The following is a 20,388-nucleotide window of genomic DNA, read 5'->3' on the forward strand; positions in this document are numbered from 1 at the left end:
GCCCGCCCAGCTCCCCGCCCGCAGTTGCAGCTGGGGCTGGGCCGCGGGGGTGAGGCGGCCCCGCCAGGCCTGCCCGCCGCCGGCCCCGCTCCTCCGGGACCGGCGAGCAGCCTCTGCGACGAGCGGGGCCGGGCGGCGGGGAGCTGCCAGCCGGGCCATGCCGTGTCGGGCGCTCCTCCTCTCCCACCTCCTTCTCTTCTTCCTCCTCTTCCTCCTCGGCTCGGTCGGGGCCTCGGGCGCAGGTGGGTGCGGCAGGGCGCGGGGTTCGCTGAGGCCGGAGGCACGGGGGCTGGAGGCTGCCGCCCGGCCGCCTGCGGCTCTCTCCGCGCCTCCTCCCTGGCGGCCTTCCGGCCCGGCAGGCGGTGGCAGCCCGTGGGGCCGGGGGCCGGGGCTGGGGCGGCCTGGGAGGCTGCTGGCGGGGGACGGAGGGGCCGTGTGTCGCCCCGCCCGTCCCCCGAGGCCGCGCCGGCGGGCGGAAGCGGGGCCCTAGCGGATTTCACCCTTTCCTTGCCCCGCCTGTGCCCGGCCCGCTGAAGGAGGACGGGCCCGGGGTTCTCCCGCCGACCTCGCGCTTGCTGCTCCTAGGACATCTGCCGCCACCGGCTCGCCTCCCGGGCCGAGGCCGGCTCCGCGGCCGCCGCCGTGAGGGAGCGGCTAAAACCGGCGCGGGCTCAGCCCCCCACGAGGGGGATGAATAGGGTGTAAGTCACGGCGTGTCTGTAGCTTCTGATGCGGCACCCGTTCCTCAGCTGTACCTGACCCTCTGCCGTTTGACTTTTTAAGCAGGATTGGATTTAGGCTTTGATGTCAACGCTTTGCCATAATGGGGTGGGTTTGCTTTTCAGGTCGGGTCAGAGCTATAGCTCGAGAGTGTAATCCTGGTTTCACATGTATCCCTGCAAGTGTGGAAAAGCAGCTGTGACATGCCTCAGAAGGCTTCAGTCAGCATTGCCCAGTCATATCCCGTTAGCTGCAGCAGCAGCATTTCCCAGGCAGCTGTTCCAGTGTTGGGCTTGTCCGTTTGGCCGTATGGCCTCTTTCCCCCCGCGCTCTCTCGCTCTCGTAGGCAGGGTAAGTGTGTTTCTTCTGTTGCAAATGGAGATGGTGCATGTTAAAATCTAAGCCAAAAGAATAGCTAGCTGTCATCACCCATCCCCCCCCAATCACACATTTCTGCTGCTCTTTTGCAGGTGTTGGTGCTTGTCTGACAATGTGAGAAGCCAGTTCAGTAGATTAGAACAGCAAAAGTCCATTCAAGCCTTCCCCCCAGTCCCAACTTCTTTTTTGCCATTTAGCAAAACCATGTGTTCTAAAGCTGTTGCAGGAGAGGGGATCAGAAGTCATTCAGAGGCAGGAACGGAGGCTGTGAAGCCAATGGCTAGGCCAGTTTGAGCTGCTTTCACTCACGGTAACTTGTGGCTTCACACTCTGCTATGTGAAAGCTTTGACTTGTGGCTTGAAGAGTCAGGAAGTCTCTGCATCAGGAAAAAACAATCTGAGCATTGTTTGGCAGGTTCTTTTAAAGAACCTGTTCAAAGAGACCACCTCCCAGACAGAGAAAGGATGGGCCATTTGGGGCATTTCTGCCTTTCCCTGGCTAAGGTAGTTCAGGTTTTTCTAGGATCCTTGCAGAGGTAGGTGCTTTTATTCTGAAGTGTACATTTCGTTACTTTGGGTCATACAAACTAATGATTATTAAAGAGTTTAGTTTGTGATTTCAGAAACTTAAGTAACTTCCCGTGTCAAGTTGAGATATCTAACCAAAATACAAATGCGTTCCTTCCATGTGCTGCAGAAACAGCTCCCCAGTGCTGCAGTAAGTGCCTTGTGACGCACAGCACCTTAATGTTCAACCACAGAGCCATAGATTTGATATTTTCAGTGTTTTTAAAGCTGGTAGGGGAAATTATCTGCTTCTGAATGCTAATATAAGGCAAAATAATCAGTGTGCAGTCCTAATTGAGGTGAACTGGCTGCCCTTGTCCTTAATTGCTTTTTCCTTTTTTTTTTTTAAGAGGGAGAGGAGAGAATGAAAAAAAATGCTAGTGCTTGTGTTTCGTTCTGACAGTTTTCGTGAATTTTGTAAAATTAGTTTGTATCGGATGTTTGAGTGCAGAGATTACTGATGGTGTGAGATACCTTGCCACATGCCAGACCAGCAGTGAGAGTACAAGAAAGAATCTGCATGACCGGAAAGTGAAAACTTCTCTTGAATGAAGAATGGGTTGCTTAGAGGCCTTTAAAATACACAATAGTTTAGCTATCATGTGTAACTAAGGAAACTCAGACAGGCTTCCAGTGCTGAATGATCCATCTGTAGCCTAAGGCAATGGGTGTTTACTTAAGAGCACTATTCAAAATTTTGGGCTAAGAAACTAGTAACATACCTAATTAAAACTTGAGAGCCTAACTAGTTATTTTGTATTTTGGACTTAGGATTTAATGCAACTTTATGAGAATTCTTGTAATCTCTTTCCCCTACATGGAGGAGGATGTTAAGAGCCTGGCATGGCATCTTTTCTGAAAGGCAGCGCTGTCAGCATCAGTGTTCTTTCTAGTGCTGTGTAACAAAATCAGATGTAGAAATCAAAAAGAAAAAACTTTTTAACTTTATCCCCATATTCCCAAAGAAGGCTGGGGCTAAATGTAGCCTAAGTGCTTGATCTTGTGATCTTATTTGTATAAAAATAAACGGTATCTTAGAGGACTCGTCAAGAACAAAAACTGAAATCTTATCACATAGGATATCATATCATGTCATGTCATGGTTGTCTTTGAGCTTAGGACCTGTTGACCCAGTAAGTTGTCTAATGGCGTAAGGGGATCACTACACGGACAAATACAAGTTAAGTGGAGAAGGAGAATCTTTCTCCCTCTTAGGCAGGCAGTGAAGCCATTGCTCGGCAAGGCTGTGCAGGCTCTGTCCTTGGAAGTTTTCAGGACCCTCCTGGAGAAAGCCCTGAGCAGCCTGGTCTGATGCCAGAGCTGGCCCTGCTTGGGGCAGGGGCTTGGACTGCAGACCTCCTGAGGGCCCTTCCCACCTGAGTGACTGCAGTGCTGTGGTTAAAAGTGTGAGACTTTGCTGGTTTTAAAGGCATTTGATAACTGTGTTTTCCTGTCTTCCTCGCTTCAGCATACTTGTGGTAATTTTAGCCTCTTTCTTTTGGCTATCCCAGTTCCTTGCCATTGGTCTCCTTGTCTTTCAGTGGTTTTTGGTTCTCCAGCCTGCTGTTTTGCCCTGTTTGCCAGCTAACATCTCCTTCCAGCTGCTACCCCACTTAACTTCTCATCTGCCCTTCTTTACTTCACTGGCCCCCATTTCCCCAGCCCTTGGTTCTCTGCCTTTTGCTTGCTGCCTTTCCTCCCTCCCTTCCTCCCTCCTTCCCTCTCTCCCTTCACTTGACTTTTCTATCCCTCCGCCCCCAGTTCCGTGCCTGGCCTTTGGCCATGCTCCAGTCCCAATAGACAGCTTCCTCCCCCGCTCTGCTTGGGCCAGCAGGGAAGTGGTTTTTCTCTCGTACTAGAGACACAACTCTGCTCTCCCATTTTGTGTAGCTTGCCTCCTGACAAGCTGCTCTAGAGCGCTTGCAGTCTTTGTTCATCCCCAGGAGTTTGTAGGATGAACTGAATTTGGATGGACGTTCCTACTAGCAGAAGGCACGCCTCTTACAGAGGTTTCTGTCCCTTGTGAAATTGTTTTCAAAACTGACAAAGCTTCAGGCTTGCAAATGGAACGGTGCATTATGTGCTTGTGAATGTTTAAGAGAAGTTTGGGATGTTTTTTTCCCCCGTTTCCTGGAAAGTTTCAGTGAAGTGACCTCAGTGTTTTCAAACAAGTTAGCAGGAGACAGGTGGGCAAGAAAAATGTGTCTGAGTTGTTTACACAGTAAAACATGAAATGTGGACAATTGAAATAGATGAGCTTTTGTAATGACAAGTAGCTGTGGACCTTAATTTATAGCTGGACTCGGTACTTCAGTGCTATGTTCTGCGTGGAATAAACAAAAGCAGTAAGTTGCAATTCAGTGCTTTGTGGATAGCAGGGACTTAAATACATCGATATTAGTGTACCTAGAAATGAAAGGAGGAGGAGGAATGGTTTTGCCTGCAAAGCAGTGAAAACATAATATATGGTGATGGAATTTGGAGACCAAGAGTTAGTTACTGTGTCCTTGCACGTTTCAATAATTATTTTTATTCCTCTTCTTATTTTAGAATCTTCTCCCCATTTACCGGCACCAAAGGATGTGATGATTCATTCCTATAACTTTCATAGTTTGCTGAGGTGGTCTCCTGTTAAAGTGGATGGAGGCTTGGTGTTATATACAGTCCATTTTAAAACGTAAGTAAATAGTTCTAAAAACAACCAAACAGATTTTGTTCTAATCCATTAACACAATTGGGTTTTTTTGTTTTTTTTTTTTTTTAAGCTAAAAAATAATAAGCAAATGAAAGAATGAGTTCTCTCTTACACATACTTTTATGTATATCTGAAAGCAGCTTCTGAAGCTGCTTCTGACAGCCTCTTAGCCTGTGATATGTTCACGAAACTGAGAAGACATTGAAGGTCTGAAGAGCACCCAGAAATATTGCATAGTTTCCTGTATAATTTCAGCCTTACCAAATTCTCTCTCACTAATTTTAATTTTTCCCAGATACTGAGGAGATGCAGGTGCTGAAAGGGCTGTGGAATTAAACTTGCATAAAAGTGGTAGTTTTGTAACACATTCTGTTGTTACAGAAATTGTCTTGTATTTTAGGTAGTTGCGCTTCTCTGCTGATGCTTTATTTGTCCTTTGTTTTGCATTGCAGAGCGGCCTTTAAACAGTGGGATGAGATGAACTGTACCCGTATCACCCAGACTGAATGCAGCTTCCCCATGTCATTTAAGCAGCGGCGCTGGACTGTTGTTCTGCGTGTGAGGGCTGAGCTAGGGCAAGCGATTTCTGACTGGGTGGAAACAGATCCATTTGTGGCAGAGAGAAACAGTAAGTGCTATTTATGATTTCAGCGTCTCTCTCTCAAGGGAGATTTCTTTGAAAGAAATGTTCGTTGTCTGTTCTAGGCTTTTTTGACTCCAATATGTGCAAGACTCAAGTGAGAGAATTGTAGGTTCAGTTAACAAAGACTACAGGGCCTTGACATGTCACTAGGAATTTGATGCTACTTAGTTCCTCTATGGTCGGGTTAGCAGGGCACTCTTTCAGCAGGTATCGGAAGAGAAACAGATGAGATTCCATGGTTAAGGAATATAAGTTTGCCTTAAGTATATAAGGCAAACCTTCCTTATATACTGTAGTTCTTATAAGGCTTAACATTATTTTATGTTAGAGAGTTTTCCATTTTCTTATTTCCCCACTTAGCACTGCAGCGTGCACATGGTACACCCCTTTGATTTGTGGTAGTCTGAGTGCAAACTATCTGTTTCCATTGAACAGATCCCTCTTCTAATTAATATAAACTGTGCTGACTACAGTGTAGAAGAGTCAAGGCACACTTTAAATCCTGTTAAATGTGTGAACAAGCATACTGTTTTTCTTCATAAGATTTGCTCTTTGCATTGCTGTGATTGGTTTGAGAATTAGAAGAAAGTAAATGTTGAATTTAAAGATACCTGTGAAATGATAATGAAGCAGAGGAATTAATTTATTAACTGCTTCGTTCAAGGTCTCCCATCCCTTGTGAGAAGCAGTGGTGGTCCATGCTGAAAAGAGTATGGTACTTTCCTTGGTGACTTGAGTTCTAAATCTTGGATTTTCTCTAGTAGTAAAGAGTGTGGGGGTGAGGAACTACTCAAATCCTGAGTTGAAGATTACAACTGACGTATCCATAGCTTGTGATGCAGGATTGTTTGGGAGTGGGATCATTTGGGGGTTAGGAAAGCACTGGGCTAATGGGAATACAGGACAAAGGAGAGGCTCAGCGTGGGAGAGATGTTTGTGTGTCTGTTCCTTGGGGGAGCAAGAGTAACATTATGTGATCATTCTTGTGTGACCATCCTTGAGATTTGTTTCTAGACGCCAAGACCATGGGCTGTTTGGTCCGGCTGTTCTCTTCCTTTAACATTTGGATCAGTCCTGCTTGAGAGGGGAGTTTCGGGAATTTGTGAGGACACACAGCAAGGCATTTGCAGTTGTACAGCAACAGGAAGTAGAAAGAAGCTGAAGTTTCTCTACCAACATAAAAATCAGGGGAGCCAGTTTTCTCCAAAGTGACAGTGGACAGAGCAGGTTCTGGTGGATTTTTTGAGGTTCGATAAGCAATGATTACATGCGAGGATTGATTTTTAGTGTTCATAGTCACCCCTCTTCAGTACGCAAGTAGCTGTTAACTACTCTAATATTTGCATGAGTGGGCTTTTTGAGATCTTGAGTGCTTTACAAATGCTGATGAGCTTAACTGGTGAAAGAAGTCAAGATACAAAGGGTAAGCGACTAATGACTCTATATGACCTGTGACCACACAAGTCTCTTATATAAAGTAGTGTCAGTCCTAATACAGTATTTTTCATGATTTAGACCCCAGAGTACTTCACAAAAGAAAGTCACCGTCTTTACCCTATAGGACAGATGGAGACATCAAAGCAAGGAGGGGGGAACTAGTTATTCCTTTTCCAATCTATTGACCCAAACGGTGTGTGTGTTAGAGAACATGGAATATGTGGCAGGCTATTGGAAGGGAGTAAGTAAAGCAGCTAAGTAAAGCTGAATGTATAGTACGATGAGCCATTCTGCATCCCAGAGGTTCACTGCTTTTTCTGTGTTTGTTTTCAGCTACTATAGGGCCCCCTAAAGTGAACAGTGTGACCGCAAGCTCTGACTCACTTCTCATTAGAGTCACACCCCCTTTTGGATTTGAAAAAGGTGAATCTCTTCAGTATCATGTGTCCTACTGGGAGAATGCAAGTACTACTGAAAAAGTAAGAACTCTCTCTAATTTATTTTGTTTGTAATGTCTTTGTGACTAAGAGGTATGAGTCAGTGTCTCTGGTGAAACAGCAGAAATGGAGGAAGAAAACTAATGTAATTTTTTTCTCTAGCAGTGAAGGTCGCCATTTGGTGTCTTGAAAAAAAGTTAATTTGTTCTTGGCACAAGTATCGCATGTATTATGAAACTTTCAAAACCATCTTTTTTCCCTTCATGTGAGACAAAAGTTAAATCACATTGCAGATCCAGGGAGAGAATCCACAAAGTGTCAAACGTGGCTTTACAATGGCATTTAGATTCCTGTTTGCTCAGGCAATTTGGAAAACTCTGAAATATCCTTCCTCCTTCCTGTGCTGGCAGCTTTAGTAGCAGGCTGCTTTGGCCTGATGTCGCCTGCTCCTAGGGTAGAGAAAGGCAGAGTTATTAGAAACATGCTGGACACAGCTGGGGTGAACTGTCCCTGTTCATACTGGCTTAGAGGTGTTGGTCTCGTTGTGCCCTTATGCTGCTGTCTGGGACCCTGGTAATTGTGTTCTTGACAGGCAGGCGTTGCAGGGGAGGAGTTAAGTTACACTTAAAAAAAATCTGAAGAAAAAGAAAAGAGGAAGAAGATTTAGAAGATCATTACTCTGAAGCCAAATGATTAAAAAACAGAAGCAGAAAAAAAATTTATTTTTAAAATAAACTTCGTTTCAAAGACCTTGCTAAATCTTGAACGCCTCCACTTCCTTCCTCTCTTGCACCACTGTGTATCTTTCTGACACACATAAAATGGCATCACATTTGAGATTCAGACAAGTCACTCTTGTATGCTTCTGTAGGCTTCACCGAGGCTGTTATCCTAGCCCCTTATGGGTTAAAAATTCCCAAAAGACTACGGTGGCTGTGTGGAGACTGGAGTTTTTACACTGCCCATCAGCTGTCTTCCTCTTCAGCAGAAGGAGCTGACATGGTGGAAGCTCCTCACTGAACCACGCTTCCGTCAGCCTCCTCTGGTGGTGGAAGCACTTCTCATGGCTTGTTTTTCCCTCCCCCTTCCTATATTGCGCTCGCTGCCTGAGCTGTTACAGAAGACGCATCAAAGCGTCCAGCAGCATATTGTGGGTAAAATGAGACCTCGAATCAGGGTTCGCACCTGTATAGATGGTTTTAAACAGTCATGCTTCATTTCCTTTAAAAATAATGAAATTTCAAATGCATTCAAGTAGGAAAGTTGAAATGTATCTCACTGCTTCTCTTGTTCGGGAAAGCTGAATTATGAAAAGTAAAATCTCTGCTTTTTGAGTGAGAAAAATATGGGAAGGGAATTTGTGTCAAAGGTCTGTTTTTTACAGTAATACTTTTTTTTTGTCTTTTAAACAGGAGGCAAAGATGAGAAGTACACTATTCAAAATCGAAAATCTAAAGGAATCGACACTTTACTGTTTTAGTATTCAAGTAGAATTTATGTCAAGTTTAGATCTCCAGTTACTTGGACTGCAAAGCAACCCAGTGTGTTACAGAACTGAAATCAGTGGTATAAATCTGACTTTGTTATTTTTTGTATATAATGGGATGGGTGTAGAACATGAGTCTTGGATCCTGTAACTGGCTGCTTGCTGGCATGTCAAGTAGAAGCTTGCTTTAGGCTGTGCAATTAAGGGAAAGAAGCTTATGGGAGCTGCTGTTGTCCACGTGGAATCACAAAACAAGCTGAGCACAGGTGTTTGGAGTGCATTGATAGTAGAGTTGTGATCTTAGCCTTTGAAATTATCCTTTGCTTCCCAAGTATAGTAAATCTGAGCTTGCTGTATATTGTTTTACATTTGACTATGTGTGAGTCTGAACCTACCGTATATACAGTGGTTTTTGTTTTATTTTTGGTTTTTTTCTTCTTCTTTTTCAGAGGCAACCAGAGCTGGATATATTATACTAGTATTTATATTGGTGTTAATTTTTGTCAATCTGGTAGCAGTTGGTTTGTTGCTTCTGTGGAGACACCACAAAACAATTAAATATTGGTCTCACCCACCTCTAGAAATCCCATCACACTTTGAAGAGGTATGTGTAGACATTTTATTTTTCTCCGCCTTCCCCTGTAAAAGACTGATGATTTTGGAGTGAATATGAACGAAGCTAGTTGTTGCGTAACGAGTAGATACAAATAATTGTTGACTTAGTACAAACTCTGCTCTGACTTTTCTCATATATGATCTCCCACTTTATTCCTTTTTTGCTCAACTGATTTTTTTTTTTTTCTCTGCACCAAGAGACAAATGCTGCTATAATCCTGTTATGAAACTGGAGTGAGATTCTCCATTCCTCGACTAGCCCTTGTCCACCCCGTTCTTTGCTTATCTAAGTCATCAGGCCTGGAACAGTTGCTCACTTGAAGCAAAAAGCTTTTGTGTGCTGCAGAACACATACTTGGGACCCTGGTCTCTGATGAGAAACCAAATACGGAAAGGCAAACACTGATCATTTTAAGAGCAAGGACTGGCTTGAAGACTAAGGACTACCTAGGGGAATGTTCTTGGGCTTTTTGTTTTTTTCCTGTAGTTTTAGAAATAAGCAGATGAAAAAGTCACCCTGGGACTTTTTTCCTCCTTATAGCTCACGCATTTCTGTACTAAATGATCTTGTTTGTCCTGTTCATCTTCCTCTTTTTAGTATTTAAACAGGAACTATCTTTTAAGCAATGTTCTTGATTCAAAAGTTCTTGTTCAGCATATGTTCCATGTTTTTTAAGAGCTTGTACTTGTTCACAGCTCTTTGAGGTGTATTTCTTTGTATGTACCTGCATGTCAGAGTAGTCCGTTGTACTACGGTAGTTTGGTGACTGTGGTGCTGTTTTCCAGATCTTTATAGACACCTGGGTGAATGAACCCAGACTTTCTGCAGAGTCCTGAGTACATCATTTTCTCTCTTCATGCTACCTCAGCTACCATGGGGGCTCAGTGGAGACAGCTGTATCAGAATCAAGCGAAGTATATCTCTCATAGGAAAAAAAATCCTTGTACAGTGTACTAAAATAGCGCAGTGTTTCATGCAAAGGACTTGCAAGAATCGAGCCTGTTGTACATTCTGGAGTAATTGTATTTATCTGGAAAATGTGCAGCAGAAGTAGACACTCCTGAACAATGTTGAGCATGGTTTTGGGCAGAACACTGATAAGAAATGAAAGAAAATCAGTAAATATGTGGAATTTTTAAACACGTATTTCTAAAAGGGATCAACCAGCCTCAGGCCTCTCCTCTTAAAACACCTTCCGTGAGTACAGAATACTGGTTATTTTAAGGCAGTTTCAGATACAGAGTTTCAAAAAAATCACGTGCTTCCTTCTTTTACAGAAGGATCTCAGCTTTCAGCGTTGGAGTTATAGGGAGCAGTTCTACTGCAGAAATGCCTTCGCATAGCAAAGCCAAAATGAGATTCACTTATGTCTTAAATTTGCTAAAGTAGATGCATTTGAGGTCCCCATATGAAACACTTGTTTTTAATACACCTGAAAAAACAATCCTATTGCCATTAGCCTTGCTACGGTAACAGAGACAGTGGTGCCTTAGTTGAAACTAATGTTAGTTTTGTCCCACAACAGACGTGACTTGAGCTGCGGTCCCGTCTCAGCCAGATTATGACACCTCCTACAGTACAGAACAAGCTTCTGAGTGAAACTACAGGCTATGTCAGTCTTTTAACAACGTGAAGGTGTCTATGTTCCAGACACTTTTTTTTTTTTTAAATCAGGGAAAAAGTGCTCAGTGGCAGATTTTTTCTTTTTTTTTTTTGTTCAGTACATGAAGCAGTGGATGGCTCCAATTCCTTCTGAAATAAATACAAAATCAGCTTAGTGATAGGGAGAGTACATGGGGGTGGCAGGAGGAACAGAAAGCATCTTGTCTGGCCTATGTTTTTTTCTAATGCTCCTTTGATTATGCATTTATTGTAAAGCTGATGATTTAATTTTGGAGGAAAGGGAAGCAGAGGGGAAGTCAAAGCAAAAAGTAACTACAAGAGAAGAATGCTACTAGAGGTTTCTGGTGACAATAAAAGATGCAGATCGGACTTGCCTGACACTGACTAAACCAGAATCTTAGATCTCATTTGCTCCATTGGTGCTTTAGACAAGCTGTCAGTTGCTAGATTCCTGCAGTTGGAGGGTACATCCCCAGCTGTGAAATAAAAGATGTGTTTTCTTCCATGCTTTGTAGGAATTTGCTTGAACTGACACAAAAAGAATATTAGCCAAAATTTATGTTAAAAAAGGAAATTCAGGCTGCTTTAACTCATTTAATGTGCATGACTGATTTTTTTTTTTTTTCTGCAGAAATAAGGTATTTTTAACTTTCTCCTTGTTCAGTGTAGTTTCAAGGAAATCCAGAATAGACTATACCTTTAGCAGCTGTCACCATGCATCCTGGTCTGATGCAGCTTGCCTAGAGATGGTAGTACCTGCTCTGTCTCTGCAATTTCTACTACATCTGTTCTGTGGGTAGATATCTAAACTGTTGTTTCTGGCTTTTTCCAGTATTTGAGAGATCCTAGCATGCCTGATTTAGAGGTGTTGAACAATTATGCCAAGGAGGACGAGCCCAATGATTCTGTATCCATTGTGGCTTATGGAGAAGGAAGCCAAGCCTGGGGCAGTTCAGATGGCCAAGCTCATTCACACAGCATCTCCAGTGACAGTGAAGTAACTTAAGCGGCTCCCTCGTGAGAATGCCTGTACCAAGTCTTTGCAGAGGCTCCCGCCCAGGAGCAGCACGATGTGGCTACTGGCAGGCCAGATGATGACCTCTGGACAAAATGCAGCCATAGATAAATGCTGAGTGAGATGCTGCTTCCGGAGACTCGCACGGACCCTGAGCCTTCGTTTAAATGGCTTCTGCTGTGTTAGAACAGAAGCTGTGTATACCAGAGAGACTTAAAAGGTGAAACGTGAAAGTGAAATGAACACTAAATTGCCTGAAGACAGACAAGAGGGTTATAAAATGGATATAGTAACATCATCGTATTTCCCACCCCAAATTGAAATAAAGCTTTGAGAAATAATGGCACTTTATAGTAGGATCTAATACAACCTAGAACTTCTCTGTAATTGAACCAACTGCACTGTGAGCGACTTTTAAGTGGCTTTTGTCTTGCTGCCTTATGGGCGAAGCTGTTAGTACTCAATGTGTAATATACCCACCCCAGTATGCTTCTCTGCATCATTTTCAGTACACGCAGTCTTCTGTGGCAGCTTCTTTCCTCCAGATAGAAAGAAATTTTATAGTACTTTACTCTCCTCAGCATGAACCTGTGCAAAGGAAACTCCTCCTAATAGCTGCCTCCTAACACATTAATGAGAAGCATTAATCTTCTGCTCCTGCAGTGAGACAACTGTTCCTCACAGCAAAACAAACTTCAAAATTATTTTGCTCAGAATTTATGTAATATGTATCAGTAACAATCAGACACTAAAATTTCTTGTTGACTATCGGAGTAGTCCTGCAAATGAGAAGTTGCGTGAGGGTTCCGTTTCTGAGTCCCTTAAAACAGAAGACTGCAAGTTAAGCCTCACATCACAATCCTGTGGGGTCTGGAAGGTGTCTAATAAAACACAAAGAACAAATAAACCACTCCTGTAGTAAAAACATTGTTTTTATTTGTTTGATTTGGTTCCTGGGTTCGATACAAATTGTTAAAAAAAAAATGAACGATGCTTGTTTATTTGCAGATGACTTGTTCAAATTACCAAGGTCAGTTAATGAAGCTGGCCGCTGTCAGAGCTGTGCGTTATCTGGGGTAACGCTGTTCCACCCGTTCCAGGAATATGCAAGACTGGTGTGAAACATCAGTAAGCTTTCTTCCCTCCCTCCCCCCGCCCCCCCGAAAAGCTTCATGAAGTTGTTTCCTTGTAGTTAGGTAACATGCCAAGGCAACACAGTTATCTGACGACTTAGTCACATTTCAAGTCCGGTAAGACTTTCCAAGTCAGCCATAAGCTGCGTAATACCTGCTTTTAGGTTCATCCCCACTCTTTTTATATATACTGTGCTGTAAACAAATGAAGAACCCCAGGCTCACAAAGGAACAACTTAAATGCATAATAGAGGATAAGAGGCAGTTGAAACCTCTCCCCTGAATATTTAGCATATGACTTCCTGAATAAGCCCTACGTTAGGCTGCTGTTAGAGTCGGTACTATGTATTTTTAACGACACAAACAGGCCAAAGTTAAAAACCTCTCATTAGGAGTAACTCAAGGGTTATCTCCACAACTGCCAACTGTAGCAGGCCAAGGCATTACCTAAACTGAGCCATCCCTATCCACCTTGGCCTGTGCTGGCACTACCTGTGGTATAAAAGCGGACTTCAGGATGTTCTGAATGAAGCCCATGTGGTTCTTGTACTGCGCCTGTTTTCAGCTTAAGATACTGGAAAAGCCACACACTCCAAGCTGTCTCTTTTCTTCTCTTAGCAGCTGTGTAAACATAGAAGGGACAGTCAAGACCTACTTGCAAGAAAGCAAAGTTCTGGTGAAAAATGCAGGCAACCGCAGAAAGAAGCTCTTGCCCTGCTCTTAAGAAAACTGTTTTTTAAGTGGGACCTTGCATCAAGAACTCTTACAACGTGCTTTAAAGAGTCAAACACTGAGCTTGTGCTGTTCAAGTGTCAGGTGCAAGGTACTGTAAATGGGATTAGTTACAGGCCTCATCTGTTCCTCACTTATTCCCAAGCTCCTAAGCAAGAAACTGAGACCTGAAGACAAAAACCTCAGGCTTACTTATCAGCTGGTACAAGACTTGCTTAAAGGTCAGCACTACTTGAGCTATTACATGGAGTACTACTGTACGGTTACCTTGTGCAGGTCACTGTTTTGAGAACGTAAGATAAATTTTATTGCAGTTTTCTGAAGTCACAACTGAACAGACAACTTACGTACAAAGCTGTGATTAACACCAGTGAAAATATCGTAACTCACTGCAGGATGGTGACATCGGGATGAAGTTAGTCTAGCCAGTAGCACAATTTCAGCTGCAGTATTCGCTTCATATTCTGTCCACTGGGGAGATTCCCACAAGGGAGCAATTAGATGACTAACAGCGTACAGTAACCATACACAGAAGTTACATTCTGCAGTTTACCACCATTTGGTCAGCAATCTCGACATGTGTAAAGTTATAAAAGCTTTTAGACACAAGGTAGATTCAAATGCTTTAAAAACCACATAGAACTGATAAGATAAGGAAGTCATCAACAGCAAGATGAATATACAAGATCAGTCCGAAGCTATAAAACACTGTTCTCCCTTTCTGTATACTCCAGCTAGAAGAAACTGGATTTCAATAATGGAAGCATTCCCATAAAGTGCCCATGAAATTCAGGAGATAAAATACCTCTTAACTGGGGCAAACGGCAACCCTAAAACCGGCAATTATTTCAAGGTAAGACTGAGCAATAAATACATCTACTATATCCCCACTTGAAATGCTTGCCTTTTAAATAGAAAAGGTAATAGGTAGCAGGATAACTGTCCATTTATCAGCAAAAAGCTTTCCCTGAAGAAAATGATGCTAGCATAATTTTAAAGATGTTAGTCTGACTTTCAGGTATTCTTTACATTCCTTATGTATTACTGGCATCTTTTTTTTTTAATTATTCTAATATCAGTAAATACATTAAATACTAATTGGTATCTATTACATTGAACAGCACAAAATTAATTCTAAGGATTGTGGTGCTACCAATTGTCATTTGTGCTATAGCAATCAGAAGTCAAGAAGAGTTCGATTTACCATGCAGAGCCTCCTTAATATAGGACCTTGTTTAAAAATTCATAACCCTTTACAAAAAAATAGCTCCTTTATATTTTCTGAACAGTTATACAAAATTCTTAAAATCGGCTCTTATCTCAGCATACAATAGGATTTACCCTCATTAGACACAGGCTTGGCTGGGTCGCTTCCAGGTGCTGACTACTTCCCCAGGTTACACAGGCAGGCCTTGCAAAACGGGCTCTAGCTCACCTACACATAAAAAGAACAACCCCTTTTACAGGGTATGGGCTTTACCCTGCTGGTTCACTAACAGTTCCGCTGAAGTCTCTGATACACATGAAGGTTTGGAAGATCAAGTCTTAGGAGTTGATGGAAACCCATGTATTCAAAGAAATAAGCCTGAAGATTTCAGAAAGAAAGCCTGACATTCCCTTTGTAAGATATATACAGTCATATGTACATATTCACAAGTCTGTCCTGTGAAAAGAGGGAGCTTGTTACAGAAACTGTAATTTATCTCAGTCCATACGATTTAGAAAGCAAACCAAGAACAAATAAATGTAAATATATCTACATACATAGTACAACATAGCAACTATGGAATAGACAATGCTGTATGTGATCTCTCATCCCCACAACTCCTCTGTTCTTCCAAACTTGTAGATCAGAGTACTAAAGGAAGAAAAAAAAAAAACAAAACAAGAAACCAAAATCAGATCATACATAAGGTGGAGAAAGTAATTTTAATAGTATCCTTATAATCTTACACTACCTGCACTGCAAATCAACATCCCTCCAGTAACCTTAACTTTTATTCAAGTCAGTATCTGTTTTTTGTACTTACGTTTAATTTACTATGCATTGCTAAAACTATGAGATCCAGTTGAAGCAGCTGCTCAAATAAAAAATAGCCTGTCTCACAGTAAAAGTGGCTGCCCTTCTGAAGGAAAAAGATTCTGGTATTTAAGAGATTCTACAACCAATCCACAGAGTTACAGAGCAGTAAGTCTCATCCTGGCATCTGGCAATCAGCCGAACATAATGCACAGTGCTAGGATAGAAACTAAGCAATTAAATTTTTATGAGGATCAATATTCTTTCTGATTTGCTGTGGTGGACAAGTGAGATGCAAATTACAGTTTGATTTCCAAAATTCCTTTTATAAGGTTGACTGCAATTACATATTGTCATGAATAAAAAAAAATGTTGAGGGAACAAAACTAAGCACGATTTCCTTATTGCTCCTCATACTTCAATTTTTTTTTCTTATAGCCAAACAGGTGGTAAAGAAGGGCACATTCATACTAAATCAGAGAATGAAGAGGGAGGGAAATGAGAAATACTGTCACTGAGAACAACAATAAGCAGCAATGATAAGTAAAACAAGCTGGACACCTGGGTGATTAACTAGAGAAGAGAATGTCCAATACAGCATATAAACTAAGTAAAAAAACTGGTGGAGTAACAGCCAGCGCTGAAGCACAAGTCCTGAAGGAGGCACATGGTCCAGGGAATACAGGCAACAGAACAACATTGATGGAAGAGAACCCCATTCAATAAAGCAGAAGTTTTGGATAAGAATATTGAGAGGGGCATCGCTGATTGACCCAGAGCTGGTCTAAGGAAAGGAGCTACGGCAACGGATGGACTTATCAAATGTCACTGCCTAAAGTGCACAGTGGGATGAAAAAGGAAGACCTTTAATTTTATTTTTTTTTAATAAAAAGGTTGTAATTTGTCTCATAGTGCATACCTAGAGAACAAATTTTAGAAGACAAAAGGAAACAAACCTAAAATACATCTACATACAGAGTACAATAGAAACCAAGGAAAGATGCTTTCAGAAACAAAAAGCAGCTTCAGAAATAAGTTCATCAAACTACTGAAATAAGACTAAAGATTTCAGGCAAGGTGAAACTATCCTCAAAGTCTGAAATGCGATACCGACGAAGGCAATCGTATGCAAGACTACGGAAGATACTTAGGAACTGCTATTTTCTGCAAGACCATAACTGATTTTCCAAACAGGGAAGCACAGCGGAGCCAGTCGATCTGGCTCACTGCAAAGCATTTGATCAGCACTAGAAGGAAAATGGTTAGCATGGTAATTTGAATGGGTAAGAACTTGCAAAAGAGGAGGTTATGTGAACTTTTTCAGTGACTGATCTTGGAACTCTTTTATTAATTAATAAAATTCATGACTGCAGAATGCATTATACATATAAAAAGAGTTAGTACAGATATAGTTTCAGAGCGTCACACAATATACTTAATGATATGAAGTGAAATAAAAGAAACAGATTTAAGTGTAGTATTACAAAACATACCATCATGCTCCTATTAAAAAAAAAAAATATCACTCTTCATAACTGAAAGCTCATCCAGTAAAAACAAACCTAGGTGTATCACTTATTAGATGATTGAGCCATTGGTATGAGAGAGTCAGGAAAAGAGCAAGAGGATCCCCTACCTAGTGCTGCTCAGATATATGCCAAGGTATTTTGGGGTACAGAGGTGAAAGCATTATTGCCTTCACCCAAACTCACTGACAATATGTCACCCAGAATACTGTCTATATCCTTGGTCATCCACATTCTAGAGCTGTAAATTCAGCAAGACCAGAAAGAGCTGGACTAACAGGAGCATGAGGGGAATGAAGAGCCTCTTATGGACTGAGAAGGGGTATGTAAAAGATTGTTTCTAAGCTCTGGAGCAAAAGGAGTAGAAAAAAGTTGCAGATTAAAAAAAAAATTATGTTATGTTTTACAAAATAGTGTGATCAGTTTATGCATGGAATAATACCACATGAGTTCTCTGTATAATGTCAGTTTACTCAGTGACCCAAGAGGTCCCGTTGTCACTCCCCTCAAGTAAAGGTCAGGGTGGGTAATAAATCAATATATGGAGGGTTCTGCATTGAGACCAGCAAACTCCACATTTTGGAAGGTCAAGCCTGGAGTCAGCCTCCAGCTTTCAGAGCTTACTTTCCAGGAGTATCAATGTGCACAGAAGCAGGTAAGTGAGATACCTCTTTGGAACGAGGGAAACTTACCCAGATAACTTACCTGAAAAATATCAATGCATTTTGGAAAAACACTGCTAATCCAGGGTAAACATTAGTGTCTGCAAAATAAGTAACAACAGAAATACTAAGTTTTTTCATATTGGAAGGTGTATTTACAACACTATTCATAGTATCATTCACTGACTACAAAACTAGATGGTATGGCTCTGACAAGAGCAGACCACACGCTTCCATTCTTCTGGATTTTCTGCCTTTTAGCTGACAGCAAAAGTACTTTTCTCTATATGAAAATAAACAAACTTACTCTGTGTAACATACGCTCCAAAAAGAATCCACATTGAAGCGATAAGTGAACCAAACATCAACATAAAGCCAATGAAGAGCCAGACACGAGCACCTGCAGGAAATATTAAGACCTCTGAGAACCATGTAGAGTATTAGCCATAGTGACAGACAATCCAAATATGATACAGCTCTGTTATGATACACTATCTTGCTGAAGGCACAAAGGGAAAGGATTAAACCCTATATTGAGGACAAGACAAACCAAAATTTGCCTTCTCTAGTAAAACACATAGTAGCTGGATTCCCCTTACTTTAGTGAGCAGACACAACTACCAGAAATATCCCCTCATCTGTGGCGAATGCCTACAACATCACTTAACACAAATTGGAGTGGACTAATGATGAGGTGCTTTGCTAAAGATATAGTGTTTCTGAGGTAAAGATGGCATTCCAGTAGGGTATGTAAAACAAACCCTTCCTGTGTTCACTTCAGAAAAATATTTTCAGAGAGGCAATATCTACCATGGCTAGACAATACCTGCTGAAAAAGAAAGATGATGCCATTGAGAATAATCAATCTGCTCACTCATGGGAAAGGAACAGTATTTCTATGCAAAGATTCTCTCGAGCTGATTTATGAACGACACACAAAAAAGCATCGTATGCTCGTTCAAAAAAAAAAAACAAAAACAAATCAGTAAATCCTACCAGATTTCCGGGGAGGCATTCTACAAATCACATGAGAACAGACGCTGGGATCCACATGGGAAATAGTAAGGGAATTACAAAGGAAAGCAGAGAGAAGACAGCAGGTCCACAGACACCACCCAGTAGGTGACATACAGAGGAAAGAGAACGTTTGTGATACATTCTAAAATAAGCCATTCTTAAGGAATACCTGCTCCGTAGACTACCACAGGGCAAGAATTTATTTCTCCCAGCAGCTATACAGAATTTGCAGAGGTTTAACCACCACTTAGAAAGAAAAACACCACCTAAATAATCAGTCTTTCAACTCAGCATGATTTTTAGAGTAAATTTACCTGTTCTTCCTAAACATCCGTCGCTGTAGCTGTCTCCTCTCACCTGTGCATTTGATACAGCATTTATCCTAGGAACAGAAAGAGTGTATACACCTCAGATTATTAGAAAATCAATTTATAAGTAAAGAGTTATCTTTTTTAAGATGTGCAAAATTCTGGGAAAATTACTTGTCATTTTGTATGGTCACATACTATTACGTGGCCCTTAATGGAAGGATTCCAACTGGATTTCAAGCAAACCCCATACTTGTTTGTAAGTTTTACTTAAACTTTTACATTAACAGACCTGTAAGATGAAAGAATTACCCTTTTTAGTGATTGAAATATTCCTGGTCACTTTCTGGCTGTTTAAGTTTTTAAAACACCTAAAGCCATTTCAGAGGAATAAGAACAGCCAGTAACACAGTGCTGTCACTGATACAAGTTGCTTTTTTGATGCCTTTCCTTCACAATGAACACCGTAAGTATTCAAGTGAGAGATACCCTGTAAGGAGGGACAACACATTTTCTTAAAACAAGTTACACTGCTGAGGAAAAAAACCCAGAAACTTTCAGATACCAAGTGTTAAGAAGGTCTTCCATATCCAAATGCATCCTTTTTTCTCGTCAAAATTCTATGATTCAATAAAAGCTATTACTTCTCCTTCAAGCCTGCAACATTTACATCTTTACAACAATAGCTATAATGCTACTACCTCAGCCATTTGAGGAGGTTTTGAGCCAGAGACAGCTGTATAAATTATTTAAGAACAGGGGAAAATGCAGTCAAATGTTTTACATTGAGGTAAGCAACTGGGCAGCATTACATGCATTTTGATCTAGGAATGTAAACACTTATTATAGAAAGCCACTTGCTTAAAGGAAGGTCTGCTTTCTCACGTTCAGCCAAAGTGCTTAGGAAAAGCAATTTACCCCAAACAGAGTGGGGGGCTAGGCAGAACCGTGAATAAAGAGACGATGATCAGAAACAAAGGCCACAGGTAAAAGAAAAAAGGCCTTTATATTGCCATGCAAAAATGTACGACAAGATTACTCATAAGTGATTTATAAGCAAGTGATTCAAAGTTTTATCATACACAGTATTGTCTAGTAAAAACTGTGTTTAACAGGTCATGTTTATTTTATAAGAACTTCCTTTATATACACTTACATGAAAAAAGCTAGTGTTGAAAACACCCCACAGGTATGGAACGCATGGTTCATTTGTTCTGGCTTGGGGTAAACTACTGCAGCATCTATCATTATCCACCAACCTGTGAAAAACTAGAAATAAAATACACCAGTATAATCAGGCTAGAAGCGTTCAGAGACAGGCAGACAAAACATGGCAAATGTTCATGCACACCATTAGTGTAATTGTCTTTTAA

At 41.5% G+C, this 20,388-nt stretch overlaps 2 protein-coding genes across 4 annotated transcripts in view; one reads left to right on the forward strand and one right to left on the reverse strand.

Moving 5' to 3' along the window:
- IFNGR2 (interferon gamma receptor 2) lies at nt 1-12,542 on the forward strand. Of its 2 annotated transcripts, none has more exons than XM_064470947.1 (7): nt 1-242; nt 4,216-4,342; nt 4,813-4,988; nt 6,774-6,919; nt 8,290-8,443; nt 8,813-8,967; nt 11,435-12,542. In XM_064470947.1, the coding sequence occupies exons 1-7, from the start codon at nt 158-160 to the stop codon at nt 11,606-11,608; spliced, it is 1,017 nt and encodes a 338-aa protein (XP_064327017.1). In that variant the 5' UTR covers nt 1-157; the 3' UTR covers nt 11,609-12,542. The 2 variants fall into 2 exon arrangements, with proteins under 2 accessions (XP_064327017.1, XP_064327010.1); XM_064470940.1 differs by lacking the exon at nt 1-242 and adding an exon at nt 909-1,071.
- The window catches only part of TMEM50B (transmembrane protein 50B), a 16,235-nt gene continuing 8,378 nt past the window's right edge, over nt 12,532-20,388 (reverse strand). For both annotated transcript variants that reach the window (XM_064470957.1, XM_064470961.1), the window contains exons 3-7: nt 20,172-20,284; nt 19,022-19,089; nt 17,998-18,090; nt 17,734-17,791; nt 12,532-15,340 (exon numbers count right to left, since the gene is read on the reverse strand). In XM_064470957.1, the coding sequence (XP_064327027.1) occupies nt 15,295-15,340; nt 17,734-17,791; nt 17,998-18,090; nt 19,022-19,089; nt 20,172-20,284 (378 nt within the window). In that variant the 3' untranslated portion in view covers nt 12,532-15,294. The remainder of the gene's footprint in view (nt 15,341-17,733; nt 17,792-17,997; nt 18,091-19,021; nt 19,090-20,171; nt 20,285-20,388) is intronic.

The sequence above is a fragment of the Phalacrocorax carbo genome, chromosome 1 (genome assembly GCF_963921805.1).
Source record: "Phalacrocorax carbo chromosome 1, bPhaCar2.1, whole genome shotgun sequence".
In the NCBI taxonomy this organism is placed as follows: Eukaryota; Metazoa; Chordata; class Aves; order Suliformes; family Phalacrocoracidae; genus Phalacrocorax; species Phalacrocorax carbo.